Here is a 23,348-nt window from a genome sequence, read left to right on the forward strand (position 1 = left end):
AGGTGACCAACCCCCCTATGGCAGTGTCTTGCCACTTTTGGCCACCTGCCACCTGACTCCAAGGTCTATAAAAGACCTGAGGGGTTTAACGATTGACAACAAAGGCTCAGTGGGTTGAGTCATCTTCTGAAGAGAGCCTCGACCTGCTTCTCCATCAGCCCTGCAGCACAAGCCTTCTATAGACTGTGACATGACTGGGCGGTAGCCATTGCACCTGCTGTGCCATTGTGCCGCTTCCCGCTTGCAGCAGGTAAAAGGTGTGCATGGCTGAGGAACAAGGATCGGTGGAAGAGCTGCTGGGCTGGCAGAGAATGCTGCTGTTACTTCTCCCTGGAAGAAAAGGGAATGTGGAAGGACCAGGCTTCTTGGGCCACTCCAACATGGGAGCTCAGCAGTAGTAGCACCCATTTCCGCATCCAGGCTGAAAAGCCTTGCAACAAAACAGTGCAGCAGGAAACGGCTCGGTACAAGATTTTCCTGTATTTTAACTTTGCCGGACCGTAACTGTGCCTTTGCATAGCTGGTCTGGCTATGTACTCTTTGGACAGATGATTGGAAAGCTGCAGAAATCCTGCAGACAGAAAACTCGTATCTGGGCCAGAATCTAAATTAACTGCTTTAAATGAACTGGATTATAAGCTGCTCTTTAACTGAATTTTTCATTGGGCTTCGCATTAATAGACTTGCCTGGCCACTCGTTCTTTTTTCACAGTTTGCCGTGGTTGGTCTCTCTCTCTCTCTCTCTCTCTCTCTGCAGTAGAGATGCTGAGTTCTTCAGAACGAGCTCTGCCTGCTAGATAGTCATTGGATTAACTTGACCATCGTAGTGCAGAATTCTTAGGGGATGGAGACCAGCAGAAAACATTGCACAGGTGAAAAGGCTGAGAACAAAAATAGGCACCAGCCTCTTGAGGCCAGCAGTGTTACATTAGAAAACAGTTGGCTCCTTTGTGCTTGTTACAAGCAGCCTTTAAGAGTTTTCCTTTGCAGGCAGTGACAGAGACCCATTCTGACAGGGCAGCCAGCCAGTTTTTAGTACTGTGCACAGTACTAACTGATCCTGGTGCAGCAATGCATGAAGGAGCTTCATGTGGATGCTTAAGTATGTAAATGCAGCTTCAGTTGTGGGAGTCCATTCATCTGCTGTGCTAATATTCAGAAAATGTATCTTCCACCTTTCTGTCATGAATGTGGTACTCCGGGTGGCTAACTGGAGGTGTGCTCTGCTCCTACTACTTCTGTTGATCCTATGACATTGAGTCTATATTGCACCTTGCATTATGTCTGTTTTTGCTCACCTGGCTGGATTGTTGTGTTCCGTAGCCTAAAATCTCCAGCTGCTGCTTATCTAAGCCACTGGAGGTAAGACTTTTGTGCACTTGTTATGGAAATGCCATTTTTTAAAAAATCCAAAGCAATTTACCATTAAGCTGAACTAACATCATGAGAGGCCAAACTGTGTTTGTGCCCCTACAAGCTCCAGGGCAGGGCAGGATAGTATGATGAGTATTTGATTAATTCTGTTTTTAGTATTTTGTTCTCTCAGTGTCTTAATCGCTTCCTTCATTTTAGATCCAGTTTGTATTTTTATTTATTATGCCATTAAAGGTCAAGAAATAGAAACAGAAATAGTACAGAAACAATAACAACAACACAACAACAACTACTACTATTATTATTACTTTATTATTATTATTATTATTTTCTGCTCTCCCTGGAGACCAGGCTCAGAGCAGGAGCATCATTTGTAAAAGCATTCAATTAAAACATTCCATACATACCTGGCCCTGGGTGAGGACAGCCGGATGCTCTTTGGGCCGGGGATCACCAGTAGGTTTTGCTGACTCGAGACTAATGCTCTTTGGGGGATATACTATTAATCTGGATAAAGATCTAAATAAAGAAATAAAAATTCTCAAGCAAAAACGTTGTCTAGTAGAATTCCGCCTGACGTCTCTGAGGCCTTGGCTGCAGTCCTGAAAGCATCAGTGAAACCACAGCATTTCCACAAGGAACTTGCATCCGGTTGAACTTTTAAGAGGAGATTTTAAGGAAGGAATTGTCAGCATCATCTCTCTTAGCATCAAGTATCTTTAATGCTCAGTGCCAAGAAAGACGTGGGCTATTGTTTTGTGTGGGGTTTTTTAAAGTTCCATTCTCTGGATGAGCTGAAAGTGGCCACTTTTTCTAATCTTCCTGGGTCATGCGTAAATCATGGCTTCTGCCGGTGCCACCCTAAGTAGAGCCATGCCATTGGAAGGCTGTCAGCTTCAGCTCAGTTTAGGATGGCAGGTCAATCTCCAGATGATTCAGACGCGCTACCTGTCTTCTGTGGCGCCCCCAGCAACCTACTCTTGCATCAGGTGGGACTCTGTTTGTTTGGGCTGCCACCTGCCTGAACATTTGGATGTCTCTCAGGTTTCTTAGGCAAGCGAACAAGCATATAATGACCCGGTTGCCATGAGATGGGCTGAAAAAGTACTTACTAGGCTCCCCATCTGTCCAGCTCTGCCAGGCAGGCTGGCTGCTTGTGTTAAAGTGGAGTTGGTTTATTCTGGTATTAGCGTTTGGTAAGTTTTTGCTATCATAAAATTCCACTGGCTTCAGTAGCCTCCGCAGATGCGTTGGTTCTTCCCCCCCCCCCAACCCACCCACCCCCTCTTACCTCAGCTGTTTTTGACAATGGAGCTGGTGCAAAGAGAACTGAAAGGCATTGGCCTTTCCTCAGCTGCTGTTGGAGAAACTGGCGGAGTCTCTGATTTTGCATTTCATCCTAAACGGGGAATAGGGCTCCTTCTCTTTGGCTTCCCCATTCCAATAAACTTAAATGCAAATGAGATTTAAAAAAAAAATAGAAAAGAGTGTCAAAAACTGAGATGACCTTTAAAAAAAAAAAAAAGCAAAAAGGAAAAGCAAAATTCCACACTGACTCCTTGAGGATTTATCTTGCTAACCATCTCTTGTTTTCATTTTTTTCCCATGTACTAATAAAGCTGCCCGTTTCTTTCAGGTGGGTGTGCATGGCATTAGAATAGAATTCATCAATGAAAAAGGATCAAAACGCACCGCCACCTACTTACCGGAGGTTGCAAAGGAGCAAGGTCATTGTTGTTGCACTTTATCTCATATGATCTGGTGAAGGATTTAAACATACCTAGGAACTTAAAATGCAATATGTGACCTTGCGCTGATGTCAGATGATGGAGCGATACTTTAATTGTAAGGGATGACTCTTATCTCAATGCCACTTTATGTATCCGTAGACCATAAGTCCCTTTATTTGGAAGACTTCCGTAACTTGCAGCAATATAAGTCTTATGCGACAGTCAGCAATATACCAAATGGCAACGGTAGTGGGCGGTACAAAGTCGTTCTGGGAGCTGTAGCAGCTCAGGGCAGCTCTTTGCTACTTTAATAGCAGTAAAATGGCAACATCTTTTAAATTATCTATGGGGTCATTATTTGTGGCAGTATTTTCTTTGCTGCCGTTTTTCCCCTTGTGAGGCTGTTGCTGTTGGTACTTAACCTCTATGTGGTTTGAATGATGCGCTGCTGTTTTGGGGGAGGAGAGACAAGGCAGTTGGCTCCCATGCCTGCGGGTCTCTTTGCCCGTTACGGGTTGGATCCTGCCAGGTTTTCTGCTGGTGCAAAAGGGAAGAAGGACCCCCCGAGAAGGCTATGCCAGGGTTAATGGGGTCAGCACAGGCAAAAAAAAAGCATGCACTGCAATGCAGAAGGGAATCTGTTGAAACTTCCCTTCCTTCCCGTTACACCAGTAGAAGAGCCGGGGTACCCACTCTGTGGTTTTAAAGGTGGTATGCGTTGTGAACATGTAATGTGGACTGGGATCGAACAAGTGCTGGGAAGCTCATGGGGTTAGAATGGGCTACAGCTGTCTCTCAAATGTGCATTTGGCGTGTGATCCGTGGAAAGACCCTGCTGCTACTGGGCCAGTAGGTTAAGGAGCCACACACTTACAATCAGGCGTCCCCTTCCCTCCCTAGCAGAGCAAGTACCTTCTTAAAGGCAGCATCATGCCCTTCTGGGAGTGGCCCCGTACATGCCGTGCTGTAACAAAGGCACAGGCCCATTGACTCCCCCTTCAGGAAAGCTCTGTGAACTTGGTCATCTATTCGTTATGCTCAGTGAAGCTGCTGAAGTCTGTCCACTGGTGTTCTTCTCTTCCAGTCGCAAAGCCATTGTTTTCATTGTCCATTATTTGATTTTTGTTTATGTAATGACTTGCGGGAGCTGCATTTTTGTGTCTCTGTTGTGGAGTTTTTAACAGTTCGCTTCAAGAGACAATTCCTTGTGTATAGCAGAAGTCACCACTAAAAAGCCGGGGATATTTGTTTAGCCTCTGACTTTCTATACCTGCATCTTCTAAGCCACTGTGGTTTCTTGAGGTTCACTTGCTTTACAAAACGTATCAAAAGCATGGGAAAATCTTAATCTGTGGATCCTCTGAAATGATTCCCCCCATTTGCAAGCCCTGTTGAACTCAGCAAAAGGCTCAGCAGCAATTATGCTTGGTTGGATTCTGTTCCTTTTAAGTAACATTTATTTTCTGTGCATTGCTATGGTGTGGCCCTTTTAACAACCATAGAAACTTCATGCTTGTACTCTTCATCATTTATAGCAATGTCCAACAGACGGTTTACTCGTAGGGTCAAGGATCTGTGTTCAGACATCAGGAGCCTCCCATCTGCTGACTTGCTGGCGCATTCCCTTCCCCCTCCCCTCATCCGCAGAGCACAGTTGAAAGGGGCCTGACTTTGGAAGCCTCAACTCAGTTTGCCATCATGTCCACATGGAGGCACTTTGGCAAACTGGAGTTCGCTTTGTCCCAACAAACTCAGTTTCTAAACGGATTAAAACACAGTTTAGACTCCTGGTTTGTTGTGAGGAAACAAGCCGCAGTTTGCCCAGATGCCTGCACTGAGCTGAGCTGGTAGGAGCAATGGAGGCCCAGTTGAAGGCTTGGCTTTGTGAGGAGGAGGAGGGAGCATGGAAGCACAGCCACAAGCCAAGTTTGCAGGACCGGATCTACGTGTTTTTTGAGGTGGGGCAAAATTAAAAAATGATGCCCCCTTATGGGCCATTCTGTCTTATGGTCCCATAGAATACAATGGATTCCATACCCAGTTTGGCACCCCCACTCCATCGGTGCCTGGGGCAAGCACCCCCCTCCCCGCCTCCCCCCAGATCCAGCCCTGCAAGTTTGATCCCCTCTGGAACAGAGACAGCTGAATACAGCCTTGGGGGAAGCTGTTTAGAAGCCCAGTTTCTTTTAAAATTAATGTGCTACTTGCAAATGTAACTTTGAAAGCGGGGCACCGGGGCACCGGTGAACATTGGCATTGATGGGGAAATTCTCCTATTTTGGATAATGACACAGATTTTTTTACATTCCTAGTTTAATCAATAGTCTTGCAATGTCGGCCTTAAAAACTTAGGTTCTGGATGATTCTCGACATTTGTGTAACTATGTATTATTTGAGGGGAGTCAGCCTTTTATATATGTGCAGGTGGTTGATTTCTTTTAAACAAAAACTGGGAGGTAGAATTGTGAGTGCTTCCTAATTGCATGCCAGAACACACTGCTTTTCACCAGAGGAAATAGTCCAGTTTTCTTTTAGCAAGAGCCACTTCCAAAAAACAAAGGAAGAAAAGAGTATTTGCATGTCAGACCTTTAGGGCTGGAAAGGGGGAGGGTGGGGATTGCAGCAGCAGTGGTGTTTGCCATTGAGTTTCAACATGCTTTCTGTGTGTTCTAATACCCTTTTTTCTAATGCATCTCAACAGGATGGGACCATATTCAGACCATAGATTCCTTATTGAGGAAAGGAGGCTATAAAGCTCCAATTACAAATGATTTCAGGAAAACTATAAAACTGACCAGGTAGGTGGCCTTTCAACACACGACGTTTGCATTTGATGTGTTTTGGCTGTTTCTGTGTTGTACAAACTGGTTTCTGTAGCTTCATCCCAGACAACAGCGCTCTGTGAGCTTCCATTCCGGTAATGTATGCTTCACAGGATCATTCTGTCCTTGAGGCTGGACTCTTGGCTTCTTGGGGGGTGTTTGCACCTGCTGTTGAACCGAGTGGGAAATCTGCACAGGTTTCCAGTGGCCCATCGGAAGCCCAGCTGGGCAAAAGTCCCACCTGACCCCACCCACTTTCTAAAAACATTGGTAAGTTCGAGGAAATGTGTCGGGAGCTGCCATGAGTGCCACACTGGGGACTCCCGATGTAGACTCTGGGAAGTGAATGTGGAGACAGAGCTTTGTACAGGGAGCCCCTGCTTCCGTTCTTTATATTCCACTTCGGTTTGGGCACAAAGAAGGCAGGTGTCAGCGAAGGGGCATTGAAGTTTCAACAATGAACAGGCTTAGCTTTGTTGAAAACAAAGTTTCCTTTTATTGATTACAGCAATGCATTTCACTACGCAAGTTCGTTGACACTAATAACGAGAGGGGTGCAAGCATGAGCATATATGGATACACATCAAAGCATGGGGGTTTTAAATCATTTCCCATAATAAAACTGGGGCTCCTCTGTTGAGAATAGCCAGGGCGCCTATCTGTTATCTCCCACCTACATAAACTGTCTCTCCTCCCCTGCTATGGCCTTGCTCATCTCCGCTAGGCGCCTGGGAACCGGCTAGATGTTTTACACTTCAAAAGGCCGTTTGGCACCTCGGCTCCCCCCTCCCGGCCATCCTTCACATTCCTCTATAGTGCTGGGGTTAGTACCGCAAAAGGCATAAGGTTAGTTACCAGTAAATAAACAGTGCAGGTAATAAAGTAAACTTCAATGTATACAAGCTGACAGCAGGGAGTTAAGTACTCAACGATAATGAGCACCCTTCCTAAGGATTGCCAGGTATTGCAAGGAAATTTTATTCTGGTGTCCATGGCTGCACTTGTATCTAAAGAAGTGAGCCCTGATTCATGCTGGAACAACGGCTGTTATGTCTTCAAGGTGCCACTGGGCTTCTGTTTGGTTTAGCTACAGAAGAATAAAATGGCTACCCCTGAGGCACTTCACAGACCAGGCACAGAGACTAGCATTTGGAAACGGGGGTTACTTGTTAAGGCATCAGCTGTGAAAAGGTTATATCTTGAGGAGGACCAGCAGGAGTCTTTGTTTAATTTTATTTTTGCCTTTTTATGGAAATACAGAATAAATAAACGGGGTGAGGGAACAAATAAAGAAAAATACAAAGGGCATTTTTACAAATATCAAGGACAGTCATTAATAACAGAATACATAATATAATAAATCTCAATCGCACTTTCTAGAAAGAGAAGTTAAAATGCTCTTGATCACTGAAAGACGTATTTTTGCCCAGCAAGTTAAATGAGTTAATCAGTGACCTTATTATTGAACAAATGCACACCACCATGTAGCTTTTCAGCATTAGTTCCAGGAGCAAAACTGCTAATGTTGATTGAGTGGTCCCTTGATGCCGTGGAGAGAAGACTGGCAGAGCTAAATATGTTTGCTGGGCAAAGCCTTGTTCCTCTTGGTGTCTGGTTCCATGACATCTTACGTCTTGTGTCCAACAGCTGACTTGGAGTGCCCTTTAGACATTAAGCAGCAGTCTGCTCCCCATTTCCCATAGCTTCATCTCAGAGCAGACCAAACATTAGAGAATTGGAAATAGGCTGTGAGGCTTTTGTGAAATTTTTTGCAGACAAAATCACGTCGCTCCGCCAGGACCTGCCCATCACTTTGGATACAGTATATGAGCCCGAGGCCCCGTGCCTGTCTTCCGATTTAACCCTGGATCACTTCGACCCACTCAGCCAACTTGTGATTTGGACCCATGCCCCTCCTGGCTAATTAAATCCTGCCTGAGGGAGCTTGAATGTCCTTTACGGGACATCATAAATAGATCCCTCTTGGAGGGGCGTTTTTCATCATCTCTAAAAGAGGCTTTGGTCCGTCCCCTCTTGAAAAAAAGTACAGCAGACCCGGCCGAATTGGCAAACTACCGGCCGGTCTCTAATTTACCGTTTTTAGGTAAAATCATAGAGAGGGCAGTGGCGTCACAGTTGCAGAGCTTTCTGGATGACGCTTCCATCCTAGACCCTTGCCAATCCGGCTTTCGCCCGGGTTATGGGACGGAGACAGTACTGGTCGCCCTGGTAGATGATCTTCTACGGCATCTGGATCGGGGCGGTGTGGCGGTGCTGATGTTGTTGGACCTGTCGGCTGCGTTCGACACGGTCGACCATCGGCTACTGACCCGCCGCCTCGCCGACGTAGGGGTGAGGGGGTCTGCCTTACAATGGCTCTCCTCCTTCCTCGAGGATCGGGGACAAAGGGTGGCAATTGGGGGCGAGCGGTCCCAGAGGCGCACACTGGACTGTGGAGTGCCTCAGGGGGCAGTTCTCTCACCAATGTTATTTAATTAAATTTTTTAATTTAATTAAATTTTTAATTTTTATTAAATGTTATTTAATATCTATATGCGCCCCCTTGCCCAGATCGCCAGGAGACATGGACTTGGGTGCCATCAATATGCAGATGACACCCAACTCTATCTGCTAATGGACGGCCGGCCTGACTGCGTCCCAGAGAATTTAGACCGGGCCCTGCAGGATTTGGCAACTTGGTTGAGGAGGAGCGGGCTGAAATTGAATCCAGCGAAGACAGAAGTCCTTTGTCTAGGTCGGGGCGCTCGGGGAGGGGAAATACCTCTCCCTGTCTTCGACGGGGCGCCGCTAAAAGCGGCGCACCGGGTTAGGAGCCTGGGAGTTTTACTGGAGCCTGCACTATCAATGGAGGCCCAGATTGCAGCCACTGCCAAGTCAGCCTTTTTCCATCTAAGGCGGGCAAAGCAGTTGGCTCCCTTCCTAGAGCGCCAAGATCTGGCAATGGTGCTTCATGCAACGGTCACCTCGAGACTGGATTACTGTAATGCCCTCTACATGGGGCTGCCTCTGTACCGAACCCGGAAGCTGCAGCTGGTGCAGAATGCAGCAGCCAGACTGTTGTTAGGGCTTCCTAAATGGGAACACATACAGCCTGGGCTGCGCGAACTGCATTGGCTGCCAGTTATATACCGGGTCCGTTACAAAGTGCTGGTCATTACCTTTAAAGCCCTATATGGTCGAGGACCTGTCTACCTTAGGGACCGTCTCTCCCCATATGAACCCCAGAGAGCACTGAAGTCAACCGGGAAAAACCTGTTGACTATTCCCGGACCGAGAGAGGTGAAGTTGCAATGTACCCACAATCGGGCCTTCTCCTCTATAGCTCCGAGCCTATGGAACCAACTTCCAGAGGAAATGCGGGCCCTGCGGGACCTTGAACAGTTCCGCAGGGCCTGCAAGACCTTCCTCTTCCGACTGGCTTTTGCTGATGAAAATGGAAATTGCTAAGGAAACTGCCATCATAAAAGCAAACATAAAGTAAACATAGCATTAGCACTTTATTAATTTAATTAATTTAATTTTAAAACTTAAGCAGATTTTTAATTAAATGTTCATGTTGTTTAACTGTAATTTTATCTATCTGTATAGCTAAACTTGAATTGTGTTGTTAGCCGCCCTGAGCCTGCCCCGGCGGGGAGGGCGGGATATAAATAAAATTTTGTTGTTGTTGTTGTAGCAGGGCTGTAATGTACAAGCGTCCTGTCTTATGGGTCTTTCCCCAGGCATCCCATGATGCAAGGAGTCTTTTTCTTTTCTTTTTTGCTATATCAGTATGGAAGAAAATCATGGCTTGTATATAACGTAGCATAGATGGTGGCTTTTTGATTCGGCTATACTATTTTAAGAGCAAAGCACCAGGTTTGTGTTTCTGACTGTATCCCAATTTGGAATGGGGGTTTTGAGAAAGAGAGAGAGAAAGTTGGCAATTGTGCCTTCAGAGCATTTGCTTATATTGCAGACGCTATCATTTACTTGCGGGATTTCTGCAGAATTGTCCAACTCTTACCGCAGCTCAAAGGTGGCTTTCATCGTATACACTTCTACCAGAGCAAAAGGGATCTAGTTGGAGAGGAAGTTCTCTTTGTCTCAGAGCTAGTTTGTGAGCAAGGCTAAGGATGCAGACCAGTGTTCCCTCTAAGCTGAGTTAGTGTGAGCAACTCACAGATTTTTTGCCACCAGCTCACACCTTTTTGTCTTAGCTCAGGAAGAATGGCCCCAGAGCAGACTAATTGATGCAGTAGCTCACAACTTTAATGCCAGTAGCTCACAAAGTAGAATTTTTGCTCACAAGACTCCATAGCTTAGAGCAGGGGTCCCCAACCCCTGGACCAGGGACTGGTACCTGTTTGAGAGGAAAATGAGGGGGGAGGAGGAGGCTGCGTGGGGGACATGCCGCAGGGGAGAGGCCGCAGGGGAGAGGCCAAATTGGGTGCCACCACCCTGCCAGCCCTGGGGCCGGTCCCCGGGGCCAAAAAGGTTGGGACTACTGGCTTAGAGGGAACATTGATGCAGACTTGAATGGGCTTCATTTGCAGATCAATCAGCCAAAATGTTTGCTTAACTGATGAGCCCCAATTTTAATCAGATACCCTGCAAATTAAGGACAATTTTGTTTAGACGAAGGGCTGCTGTTTTGCTTCTGGAATTGGGGGGGGGGGGGAGATCTTCATTTTCTCAAACAAATAAGTTCATAGTCTGGGGGGGATAAGCAGGGGGCTGCAGTGGCCACAAGTGGCCTTTACCAGCCTTGACAGGTTGGCCAGCTGTAGCCTTTCCTGGGCAGGAAAGATCTAGCCTCTGTGGTGCGTCTCCTGTTTGCCCTAGAGCAAAGAAGTTTAAACGATGATTAGATTACTAGATTAGATTACTGCAGTCAACTTCATGAGGGGCTGCCCTTGAAGAGTGTTTGAAAACTTCCACTGGCACAGAAGAGTACAGCCAGGATGCTGCCTGGAGTGGGTCTTAGGGACCATGTCTCTCCAGTCTAGACCCACTGGCTTCTAGTTTGTTTCCAGGCACAATTCAAGGTGCTGGTCTTGACCTTCAAAGCCCTGTATGGTTTAGGACCAGCCTATATCTTAAGGACCATCTACTCCTTTCTGAACCTGCCCAACCATAGAGGCAATCTTTGGAAGCCCTGCTTCAGGTGCACCCCCCCCCCCTTTCTGAGATTAGGTGTGTGGCAACCTGGCAGAGGGTCTTCTTGATCATGGTACCAAAGCTCTGGTCTGTTCCTTTGTGTTGCTGCCTTCTGCCAGTAGGTGGAAACCTCTTTGATTCCTTTGGCATTCCCTCACTGATTCCTCCTTCCTGACCCCTGTGTTATGTTTCATTGGCAGATCCAGGTGGGCAGCCACGTTGGTCTGAAGCAATAGAATAAAGTTGGAGACGGGTGGCACCTGATCAACAAGGTTTTATTCAAAACGTAAGCTTTTGTGTGCTAAAAGCTCACGTTTTGAATAAAACTGTGTTGGTCTTAAAGGTGCTGTTAGGTTCCCAATTGTATTCTTGTGTTTTGTTTGTATTTTAACTGTTTCATATGTGTTTTGACTGTTTTTTAGAACTTTTTTTAAAGTTGCTCTAATGAGTTATGTTTGAGAGGGGTCTTAATTTTAATAATGTAACTTTTATCATGTATGACTGAAATAGTTAGCCATCTTGGCAGCCCTTGTAAGAGCAAAAGGACAGGATATACATTTGGTAAATAATAGTAAAAGAGAGCTTATTTTGAAGTCCAGCATTCCACAATTTAAACTGGAAAGACAGGTGGTTAATCAACTAATTCCCCAATTGTTGTAATTTCCTATAAATGTTAGCGTCATCCCTTCCATGAAAATGTATGGCATCAGGTAGTGTAATGCAATCGAGTTTGCTCTTTTAATGAATGAAAAGAGCAGTGTCTATGACTAAAACAATGGTGTGATGTCCAACTAGGAGTTTTTGTTGTTGTTCAGTCGCATAGTCGAGTCAGACTCTTTGCGACCCCATGAACCAAGTCACGCCAGGCCCTCCTGTCTTCCACCATCCTCCAAAGTCTGCTCAAATTCATGTTAGTTACATCAGTAAAGCTGTCCAACCATCTCACCTTTTGCCGCCGCCGCCTTCTTTTGCTTTCTGTCTTCTCCAGGGAGTGCTCCCTTCTCATTTGATGGCCAAAGTATTTGAGCTTCAGCTTCAGCATCTGACCTTCCAGGGAACAGTCAGGGTTGATTTGACCGGGAAGTGTCTAATCCCCATTTGGCCATGAAACTGATACCAGGTGGCCTTTGACCAGTCCTGTTCCCTCAATCTGCCCCCTCTCAGAGTTTTTGTGAGGATATAATAGAGGAGAAACCAATATAGTACAGTGCTCTGAGTTTCTGGGAGAACAAGTGGGATAAAAGTATGATGGTTTCACCTTTTGCCATTCTTGATCCCACTTGACCTGAACTTAAGATTTTGAAGGCACCAGGATTTCATTGTTGCCTTTTGACACCCACACCCTTCCCGTCAATGTGAGAAGACCCATGCCTCAATTTCTCTGTTTGATGGATCACATCGGGGACTTGGGCTCTGGCTCTAGCCAATTAAAACAGAGATGTAGCTTTACTGTCACCAAAATCTGCACGTTTATCTGGAAGCAGAAAGGCTATAATTAGTTCCTTTCTCCTTGGCTAGTGGGGTAGATGTTTTGTGCTTCATAGCCCTAGTGCTCACAGTGTCCTTTATTTCCCTTTTACTGTCTCTAATCTGGTGTGTCATTAAAGTAATCTGTCACACAGCCCAATTTATACATCTCATCACTAATTACTACAACTCATTATCACCCATTCAAAATTGTAAGTTCACCCTTGAACCTTAATTATTGACTACAGAAATCAAGCCTCTTCCAAAACATTTTTTTTTTTTTAGAAACCAGTTCAATTTGTATATAGTAATCAGAGATATAAAGAGCTTCATTCCCTCTTGGGTCTAGGATGTGATGGAGAATTGCCCCATAGTGCCTTTTTCCACACACGCATCCAACACATTGGAGCAGAACATTTCCCAAGAAATGCCAAAGCAGGTCTGGAGCACAGACCCTTCCAAAGGTAGCTCTAAGAACCGTGACTTTGAAGCACATCATCGTTGGGCCAAAAACAAATAAAGCCATGTACAGAATGTATGTGCTGGCTGAAAAGGATGTGCATGTGACATTTTGACTCACGATAAAACAATTCTGTTTCAGTGCAAGTTCTTTTATGCGAGGCAACGCACACCTGTCGCTTTTGGAAATCCAGAGTGTTGCTCCTTTTCTTTGAACCTGTCTCTCTTATGTCCCTTTTAGGTACCGTAGTGAGAAGATGACCATGAGCTACACGGAATACCTTGCCCACCGCCAGCATCATCACTTCCAGAATGGCATTGGGCACCCCCTTCCACCATACAACCATTATTCCTGACACTGAGCCGCATGACCAGTCCCTGGACCTCTCAGCAGACCTCTTCCCAGGAGACCCCGCCCCCTCTTGGTCTAGCTATCTCTATTACTGTACCATTTTATGATGATAGTTTCCGTTGCCATGACGACGCTTCTCCATGGTTGGTTAAGTTCATCATGGCAACGGGTGGAAACGCTACATCATGACAAAGAGCCCTTCATTCTTTTTTTTTCTGTTTTTAATTATCGACTCACTGTGGGTTTTTAAATTTTAATTAATTTGCAACTCATAGAACTCATGGGATTTTTTTAATACATACAATTTTAAATTTCTACTTCATGAACATTTGAATTATATCAATCAAGGTTTTCTGTGAGACTGTGGATGAAAGGAAAGAAGGGACTGGACTACTGAACAAAGCATTGAAAGCTTTTCATAAAATAAAACATATCAGATTTAGAGAAGGAGGAGGTCTGAGTAGAGCTAGCCATGCAGTTCCTTCGTAGTTCCACAAAACAAGTAAAAAGTCATTATGTAGGGAGATGCTTGAGCCTTCAGTCCTATCCTGCTAGGCACAGGACGGACCATGATAGGTGAATTGTATTGATGAGTAGAAGAAACAGCTACAATTATTTGGCCTGAGAGGCTGATCATAGGAAGAATTTCATTGCAAACCAAGGTCAGGGTCCTTGTTCCACTGGCTTGGGCAGGATGTTTCCCATAGAACCAGCGGAACTAAAACCTCACCCCAAGTGCCTGATCTGGGAAGGGAAGGAGCATCCTTTTCACGCCTTCACGTCCCGTGGGACTGAAGAGTGTGACGTCTCCTTCTCTGGATCAGACTACAGCTGGAGGGCACAATCCATCACCCTGCTGTTCCGCACGGCTCTCGTTTTCATCAGGGGGCTTGCGCATGAGTAGGATTGGACTGATTTGCACCAATAAGGTTTTGCTCCAAGCACCAATGCCTTTCTGAGGCTTCTGAGAAGGGAGTTGCTCTCGTAGCCAAAATGACTGGCTTGTAGCAGCTGTTATGTGATGAGGTCAGTGGATTTAGGTATTAGTGCCTTTGACTAAAACGAAAGATTCCTAATTAAAAAAAAAATCATAGGAAGATCTGCATGGCAGCAAAAACATGAGAAGTCTCCGCCCAATTCTAGTCTCTGCTGAGAACTAATGGGGAAATGGGGCTTTTTTTTCCCTTTTCTTTTTTTAGAATAGAACGCAGCAGCTTTCTTTTTGCCCATTTTTTATTGCATTACATTTAGCCCAGTTGAATTAATTTGCTGTTTTAAGAAATAGTGGTAGTGGTGATATGGTTGGCTTTCCAATATTGTCTGTTACATAGATATAGTACTGAGCAGAAGGATCAGCACTCTGAAATGGGCTGGCTTTCTGGCCTGTGGATAGGCAGTGGAGTGAGATATTGTCCTGATCAGATCCTCTTAACTGCTCTAATAAATAGGCTTCTGAGAGTGAGGGGGTTATTCACGCCACTGGACTCCCCTTCTTTTCTGGGCTTCTGAAAGTCCTCATCACCTCACGGCAGTGAAGCGCATGCTCAAGAGGATAGTAAATCTTGTCCTTCAATTAAAAGACCTCCTTCACTTAGGATGAGCCAAATATGTTTGGCCGAAGTCCCAGCAGAGAGGTGTGGCGCTTATGCGCAAACACAGAAGTGAATCAATTGTGCTGATCCATACCTTCTCAAAAATGGCAAGCAGCTAGTTAAGATTTCTCCACAACTTTTCTGTTTCAAGAGGTAACTGGATGTACACTCGCTGCTTGTACATGCAGGCGGGCAGAGCTGGTTCTCACAGGAATCACTGTCATTTCCTTCATCCACAGCATTTAGATGTCCAAATATTAACTTTCTGTTTTGATGCCTTAATCTTAAATGAACAGAACGCCTGAAAATACAAGTAGCCAACAAATGTCTGGTAGACATTTGGGGGGGGGGCGGGTTGGGGGCGGAGAAAGAACCAGCCATAGCTTCTATTGAAGCTGTTCAGTATGTTATGTTTCCACTTGGAAGGTTGGAAAGTGGATTCGCCTTGAAGCAAAAGCTGCCAACCAGTGGCTACCTGATGGCAGCTTTTCATTTTTGCCCTTAAAGGGGGAAACTTGAGCACAAGCTGAAAAACAAATTCTTTGCTGCAGACATTTTGTTTTTGCGAGGGGGAGGGGGGAATCAGCTATGGCCACCCGGTCTGGTATTCTCCATTATCTCATTACAGCTGTGCTTCTGGGTGAGTTCATTGTTAGAAGTTTTTTTTTTAAAAAAAGATCTATTATATATATAAATATATGTGTATTTAAAGGTGCTAATCAGCCTTGAGCAGGTCACGTGACTGGTCATGCGGACTCTAAAAATCATATCAAGAATTTTTTTAAAAATCTTCAATATATGCAGATGTTATACAGAATTTCTTACCAGTGTAATAATGATATACTGATTAAATAAAATATCCTGCAGGGTTTGAAGGACGAGGTCAGCAATACTTCCCATCGTGGCTTGGGGGAGGGAAAAAAAGGATCATTTTGTCTCCTTTTTGTACACAACATAATGCACAATGCGTTTTTGTCTATCTCTCAGTAGCTGTTGCTTTGGGGTGGGGGGGAACACAATAGTTCAGAGGGGTTATACAAACTGGAAAGGTGTGCTTTAAAAAAAAATCTGAAAACCCTCCAGACCCTTCTGAACCTGTTTTGCATGCTCATTTATAAAGAGCTCTTCTTGATTATGTTATGAGACAGGAGCTGTGGACAGACGCTTCAGGGGTCTGAGGTTTTTTGTTTTTGTTTGTTTGTTAACATATGTAGCTGAATCAGTTTCTCAGTGACATGTTTTTCCTGGCACCTACCTCTCAGTATGGAAGTGCCGTCAACCCTGAAAGGATTATGTTTCTTATGTAATTTGTCAGCTTATTTGTACACCGGAACATAGCAGGTCTGTTTATCCAAATCAAGAAATGAGGTTTTGAAAAGAATGTGTTTGTGTGCGTATATGTATACACACACACACACGTAGAGAGAGAGAGCCATTTGTGTGTGTAAGCAGGCAAATTTAAACTTCAGGCCTTTCATAATAGTTTGAAACACAAGACAGACTCTCATTTTCCTCCTCTTGATTGCTAAGCTTTGGACAAGCATGGATCAGTTTTTTGCCTTATTTCATTCCAAAAGGCGCTTCAGTTCTAGCTTTAAAGTTTGTTTTCTGCTCCCATGTGGCAAGGCCAGTGGCAAAACAAGTCTCTCCGGCTGAGCGAGAGGAGAGCATGTCCGCTAAGCCTCCCAGTCGCGGGAGTTCCGCGCAGTGCTGTGTGTTGCGCTTGCACCACCTTGCTGTGGGGCTGCGTTAGGGGGTGGGAGGGGTGCCTGGACCCGCCATGTGGGCGGAGAGCAGTTGGCCGGGCCCCAGCGCAGCCTGGCGTTGGTCTCTTACCCTCTTCACTTGTCTTCAACTGTGCCGGGGATTGAAACTGTCATCTGGAGTAGATGACATCTCTTGTGTGTTGGATCGAACCAAAGAAGCCTCCAGCCAAGCCCACATGCTGCTGCTGAAAAGCCTGCCTTCCAATCCTTCCAAAGTCTCTGCAGGATGAAATGGGTTAACTTTTTTATTTTTGTACAGTTTCTAACTGATTTTTGCTAGTGATGTTAATTGAATTAAGTTTGAGGAGCCGATGCAAACTCCTCCATTGAAATAAAAACTGGTGACTTTTATGTTTAAATAAAATAATATAGAAACCCAAAGTGTGCCTCTCAGATTTTAAAGGGTTTCTGGTTACATTTATTAAGACCAGCAATGATTCTTTATATACAAAGATATGTTTTTCTTGTTTTTTATTACTGTTTCAGAAGAAAAAAAAAATACTTCCTTTGCTCTGGATCCAGTAACTGTGCTGGTACATGAAATGCACTGAGAAAAACAAACTTTTGTAACAACTTATGACTGTTTTTGTATATCCAAGTTGATTCTTTTCAAAAAGATTGGGATCTAGTTTCTAAGTTATTTTAGTGTTTTATATGTTACAAAAAAAAAAAAAAGTTCACCAGCATAATAAGTTATCTTCAATGCAAAGGTGACACAGAACTGGGCCGCCAGCTACCTGGTGTAGTTTCGAGGCCCCTATTTTCCCCCCCTTATTTAGTAACTTGACTGTTGATTACAGTTTTAACACAGATTACCACAACCCCACCCATTAAAACTAGATCCTTCTCCCTTCCATGTTTATTTGCTATTAGTGTGAAGAAACTGTTGATAAAAATGGGCATTTTATACGTATGGCTTAAAAAGGTAAAAAATGAGGAAAAAGCAAAAAAAAAAAATCTAGAAGGTAATTTGTGGGTCTGTGAGATATGGCTGTGGAAAGATATTGTAGTAGTTTTAACACTATTGTCATTACCTTTTAACTCATTTACCCAATAAAAATAAGGAAAAAGAATCACAGCTGCTTGTACTTAATGCTTTTCCTGAAGTGTTTGGCCTGGTATGTTGCAGTGAGAATGAACTGACTGTTCAGTCCCCTCCCCCCAAACACACACACACACCCCAAGAAGGAAATTGTTGCATAGAGATTCCTGCCATCACTAGAATTTATTTAGGAAGGCTGCCTTTAGGCCATTTTAGAGTTTCAACATATGCCAATATGAATTGAAACTGCAAGCAAGGAAATAGGTTTGAAAATATAAACCGCTGCCCCCAAGATGTAAGACTGGATGCTTTCTCACGCTTCACATCCAGCATCTGGGCAGCTGCCTGTGCACCATTCAAATGTGTGGCCAGTTCTCTGCTCGGTGTGCTTTTGGTCTGGCTCTGAGATGCACAGTCTCAGACAACAGTGAAAGGATGAACTCATCCTTTGTTACTAAAAGGTATTAAAAACCTCCAAAGCTACTGCAAGCAGAGGTGACAGAAGAGGGCACACTATGGCTTTCACCCAATAATGCCAGGTACCCATAGCAGCTATGCATACATCTTACAGTTATGGGGTTGGTGGTAAGGGACTATTTCTAAGCATTTCTCAGGGAATTTTTTGTTGTTTGCCATCAAGTCACAGCTGACTAATGGCAACCCCATAGAGCAAGGGTGTCAAACATGCAGCCCAGGGGCCAAATCAGGCCCCCAAGCAACTGGCTGTCATCTGCTTCCTTCTCCCTCTCTCTCCCTTCCTTCTGCACCACAGCTTGCTGTGCCAGGCTTGCTCAATTGCACAGGAGCTACAAGCAATACCTGTTTTCTCCAATGGCTGAGGCTCCTCCCTTGGGGGGGAAGGCAGAGCTTGCTCTTCCAGGCTTTCAACCGCACAGCAGAGCTACTGAGCCTAGCCTCTCTTCTATTGGCTGAGGCTCCCCCCCCAGTCCCCTGGGGAAGGAAGGAAAGAACCAGAGCTTCCTTTGCCCAGTTCCCTGGATCCCATGGGAGAAATACAAAAAACCACATTTGAGTGCTAATTTTTAAAGCACGTTTTAAGTGGGTTTTTTTAATTAATTGTGTTTGTCTGTGTCCTTTATAAAGTTGATATATCTCTGCTACTTAATCTTAAATAGGTATACACATGGCCCGGCCCAACAAGGTCTCATTGACGTCAGATCCAGCCCTCATAACAAATGAGTTTTGATACCCCTGCCATAGAGTCTTCAAGGCAAGGGATGTTCAGAGGTGCTTTGCCATTGCTTGCCTCCGCATCATGACTCTGGTATTCCTTGGTGGTCTTCCATCCAAATACGTGCCAGGGCTGACCCTCCTTAACATCTGAGATCTGACAGCATCAAGGAATAACTGGCAGCTGTCTGCACAGCTGTCGAAATGAAGACTGTGGTCCACATAAGACTAATGGCAGCTCCACAATACAGGCCACCCCAAAAGCCTCAGAGATGGAATTGTGGTGGGTTTTTTCACTGCAGCGGTTTGCCTGCCTGGGGCAAAGGGTTACGGATACGATCTACCTGCCAGCCTACCAGGGATGCATACTGGCAACAGCAATGGAGAGAGGTATAATTCTGATGTCAGGGAGGCACAATGGACATTAATAGCAGGAGGTTAAAAGTCCAGGACCTCCAAAGTTGCCTTCTCGGGAATGTGGCCTGTTCAGGGGACAGCCCAGCCACACAGGTAGAGATGGGGGGAGGTCTACGTATGTGGATGAAACACTCGTGCTGAGAAGGTTTAGATCTGGGAGGCACTAGGAAACAAATGTCAGACAAGCTGATCCTATGCAGAAGAAACAGGCTGCACTTGACCCCCAAAATGAAACCAGATTTACTGGTGCTTAGTATCAAAAGGTTCCAGAGCAGCTTTGTCAAAATGCAGAGAGTTCAGTAAGCTAAAAAACAGGATAACTAAAAAAGATGGCAGGCGGAAAGGAAACAATACCTACTTTAATGCTGTTGCTTCCTGACCAAAACTCTGAAAAACCAAAAATCTTGCCTTGGGAAAAGCCACTAAAGGAGAACAATTGTGTAGTAATGGGCAGGGCTTCCTTTGTAGAAAAAGCTCAGCAGGACCCCATTTGCATATTAGGCCAAGCCAGCCAGAACTGCGTTCCTGTGCATTCCTGCTCAGAAAAAGTCCTGGAAATGGGTAATTTCAACTAACCTCATATGTCAACATTGTATTTTAGACGAGGAAACCAAAGCTGCCCTGTAAGAACCCAGATAAGCAAAATAGGGGCAGGGACTATGCAACTAACTGTTTGGAGAGCCAACGTGATATAGTGGTTAAGAGTGGAGGATCAGGTTTAATTCCTGACCTCTCCACATGAAGCCAGCTGATGACCTTGACTCAGTCCCACCTACCTCACAGGGTGTCTGTTGTAAGCCACTCTGAGACTCCTTCAGGTAGTCAAGAGTGGAGTATAAAAACCAACTCTGCTGTTGCTAGTCCATAGGGGTTGTGAAGCTTGTGGTTCTCGCGCAACTCCCCTTCCTGCCACTTAAACCATATTTGGAATTTTGGCAAGCTTTTACAGCAGCTTGCAGTTCAAAGGGGGAAAAAAACAACCAGTGAGCACATCCAACATCTTGAGGTGGCGCAGATCCATCTGGGTTTTGGTTAAACTTTTAACCACCGTTCTCAGCCTGCATTCAAAGGGGATGGCTACTTTGATCCACAGCACAGAGCACTTCAGTAATTCTCCCAGCCAGCAGCGATGTATTCCTTTTCAGCTAATGCACTGTAACAACCAAGTACCCAAAGAACAGAACTTTATTTATAGAGATGAGACGTTGGAGACAAAATTACCCCCAAAACCCACAAAATGCCAAATACACAAAATTCTCTTAAAAACGTTGCCTGATAACCAGGGTTAGTACAATCAAAAATTTTACAAAATTTACTATACTACAAGTGAGCGGGAAGCAGAGGGAAAAGCATCCGCGTTACTCTGGAAAAGAGGAAGAGTCACCAGTTTCAAAACACTGTGGATCGTCACACAGAGGCAGCAGCCGGGTAAGTTGGAAGCTGGAATGTGCTTTACTGATACAAACCCAATACTGAGAAGAAACGCAGAACAAAACAGAGATAAAATCTGAAAAGGTAGACAATGGCTTGGCTTTTGCCAAAACTTCAAATGGGAAGAAACGTACATCTATCTGAGGATACTTCTGGGACCAGAGGGTTCTTGGGGGGGTGGGGGGGAACCAAGGAACCTCCCCCCCCCCCTAGTTTTGGCCTGGTTTAGCAGGGATACATTAACAACCCCACAACACTGATGAGAAACAAACAAGACCATGCCTCTGGCATGCCCTCTTCATCTCTTGCTTTGAGAAACAAAACTCCACAAATACAATTGCTACAGAAAAGATAAATGGCACAACGTAGCTTAGTTTTACCGCATCCCACCACGAAATCACAAACGCGGAGAAAATCGGGGTGAGCATGTGCAGAGGCATAAAATCAAGTACATAATGAGCAAGGAGCCGATTCTAAAAGAGGAACCAGGAAAAGGTTTTACAAAACATCGCATTATCAAATATGTAGACATATCAAAAGCCTGATGTAAGCTACAGGAGGATAGTTCCACTGAGGTACTCTAAAACATTAATGTGTGCACAGATTGTTCCCACCATTTGTTTGCAAAAAGCAGGCCCTGCTGGACAGAACCTAGCCCTAGGAAGTTGGACGAAAGCCCTGGACAGAGCATGGTCACAGGTCTGGCCTGAAATATCAGCCACAGGAGTTGCTATAAGCTGAGTGCATACGGACACTGCCACTCATTGAAGCAGATATGTGGAAATCCACGATGTAAGAGGTGGCGTTCATCGTGGTCTGCACACAAGGTTGACCTGTCTCTGTTGCTTTTTCCAGGCCTGGTACTTGAAGCAAAAGTTACTACTAAAGAAATGCCTCTCCTCAACATTGGGTTGGATCTACAAGGTGGCAGAGCAGGAACAGGCCAGTTTTTGCCAGTTCTCCCTTTCTACTGCAAACTCCTACTCCCCCATGATCCCCGAGGGTCCTTTGACCCCCCCTCTCCCCCAGCAGAGAGGGTTTCGTGGGCTGCAGCAGCAGAAAAAGTAGGGCCCACCCGGCCAGCTGGTGGTGCTTGGGATCCAACCAATCAAGTATACTTTTCTTGCACTTCTGTATTTTGGCCGCTAGCAAGAGAAACAAGAAATCTTCCCTCCCTGTTCACATTTGTCCTGGTTAGAACACCTTCCAGGAGGCATTTCATAAACTGGCTGTGCTGAGGCTACGCTGTGTGGTAGTCTTCTGCATTAGCACAGAAACTGCATCACTCTGTACTTCCTAGAGGGGATCCATGACTTCAGGCTCCCATCATGAAACTGATCAGTTTTTAAATACACATTTTCAAAATTTGATCCAGCACTGAAAAACTTCCCAATTTTTATTTCTAAGGGGTAAGACTCAGTGCTTCCGAGAGATAAAATCCCGAGAAAATCTGAACTTGTAGAATACTAGCGGGTGAGAGTTCACCTGGGGGGATGTCTTCAGCGCAGGAGGTATCTTTGTTGAATGCTGAAGGAGTCTGCCAGTTTCTAGGCAACTCCATGCCTGGCAAAAAAGACACTCTGCTTAGCTACGAAGGAGTCTGTTGGAACTGTTTATTCTATATCGATCTACCCCAGAATGGTAACTTTAACTCATAATATACGAGAGAATAAAGGACAGAATGCAGGGCATTGATCTTTACCACTATGGAGAGGTTGAAGAGAGTCCACCAGAGATCCTGGAATCTTAAGCAACAGGATGCTGTGGGGGGGGAGGGGCTGTTCCGCCTAGAACGCAGGCAAACACTTCCTGGTAAATAATTGTGGCCACTTGAAACTCACATGCCAACACAGTCGAGTAGTGAGATCTGTGGATGATACCAAGTGCATTCTTAAGCAAGTCGAGACTAGGAGAAATGCCACTTTTGATCTGATGACCTGCCTCAGGGAAAAAAAAGAGGTGAGGGGTAGATAGGCCTGAACTATACATCTGACATTTTTCAGTGCATTTGTATGGAATGCCCCAATGGGGAAAACAGTAGGAAGGGATCTGTGCCACTGTTAGGAAAAGTAAATCCTTGCAGGAGAGAGTTCCAAATGTTTGTCATTGAAACCAGGTAACCCCATCCTACATTTTTTGTTAAGTAGGCTGGGAAAGTAAGGCAGTAAACTCAGAGCTTGTGGAAAGCAACCTAGCACAGAGAGCAGTTAAAGATTCCATTCCAGGAGAGTCACTCAAAACCCTAGAACACAAGTTATGTTTATGGGAGGCAAGACCCCTCAAAACCACCGGAAGACCAGCTTGATTACCCTGCGGTTTCACTGACAGAGTCAAAGAGCCCTCCTGTCCTTAATAATTAAATGCCTTAATGAAGTTCAAGATACTGTTTAAAAATATTTTTTTTGTACTTTTAGGCTTATACGGCCGAATGAAAGAAAATTCTAATGTAGTGGATGGGAACTCTCAACCCCCCCTCCTCAATCACACTCCCATCCCTGAAGAAAAAAGGGATTAAAGCTATACTATTTAGCTAGACATTTTGTTG

General features: G+C 44.9%; 1 protein-coding gene across 2 annotated transcripts in view; it reads left to right on the forward strand.

The window, feature by feature from the left end:
• Positions 1-17,800, forward strand: part of AMMECR1 (AMMECR nuclear protein 1) — a 149,121-nt gene extending 131,321 nt beyond the window's left edge. Inside the window, exons 4-7 of one of the 2 annotated variants that reach the window (XM_060249231.1) lie at positions 3,011-3,101; positions 5,806-5,902; positions 13,254-16,338; positions 16,381-17,800. In XM_060249231.1, the coding sequence (XP_060105214.1) occupies positions 3,011-3,101; positions 5,806-5,902; positions 13,254-13,368 (303 nt within the window). In that variant the 3' untranslated portion in view covers positions 13,369-16,338; positions 16,381-17,800. Of the gene's footprint in view, positions 1-3,010; positions 3,220-5,805; positions 5,903-13,253; positions 16,339-16,380 lie in introns of those variants that run through there. The other variant, XM_060249232.1, reaches the window with a different exon arrangement.
• Positions 17,801-23,348: the final 5,548 nt, after the last annotated feature.

The sequence above is a fragment of the Heteronotia binoei genome, chromosome 11 (assembly GCF_032191835.1).
Source record: "Heteronotia binoei isolate CCM8104 ecotype False Entrance Well chromosome 11, APGP_CSIRO_Hbin_v1, whole genome shotgun sequence".
In the NCBI taxonomy this organism is placed as follows: Eukaryota; Metazoa; Chordata; class Lepidosauria; order Squamata; family Gekkonidae; genus Heteronotia; species Heteronotia binoei.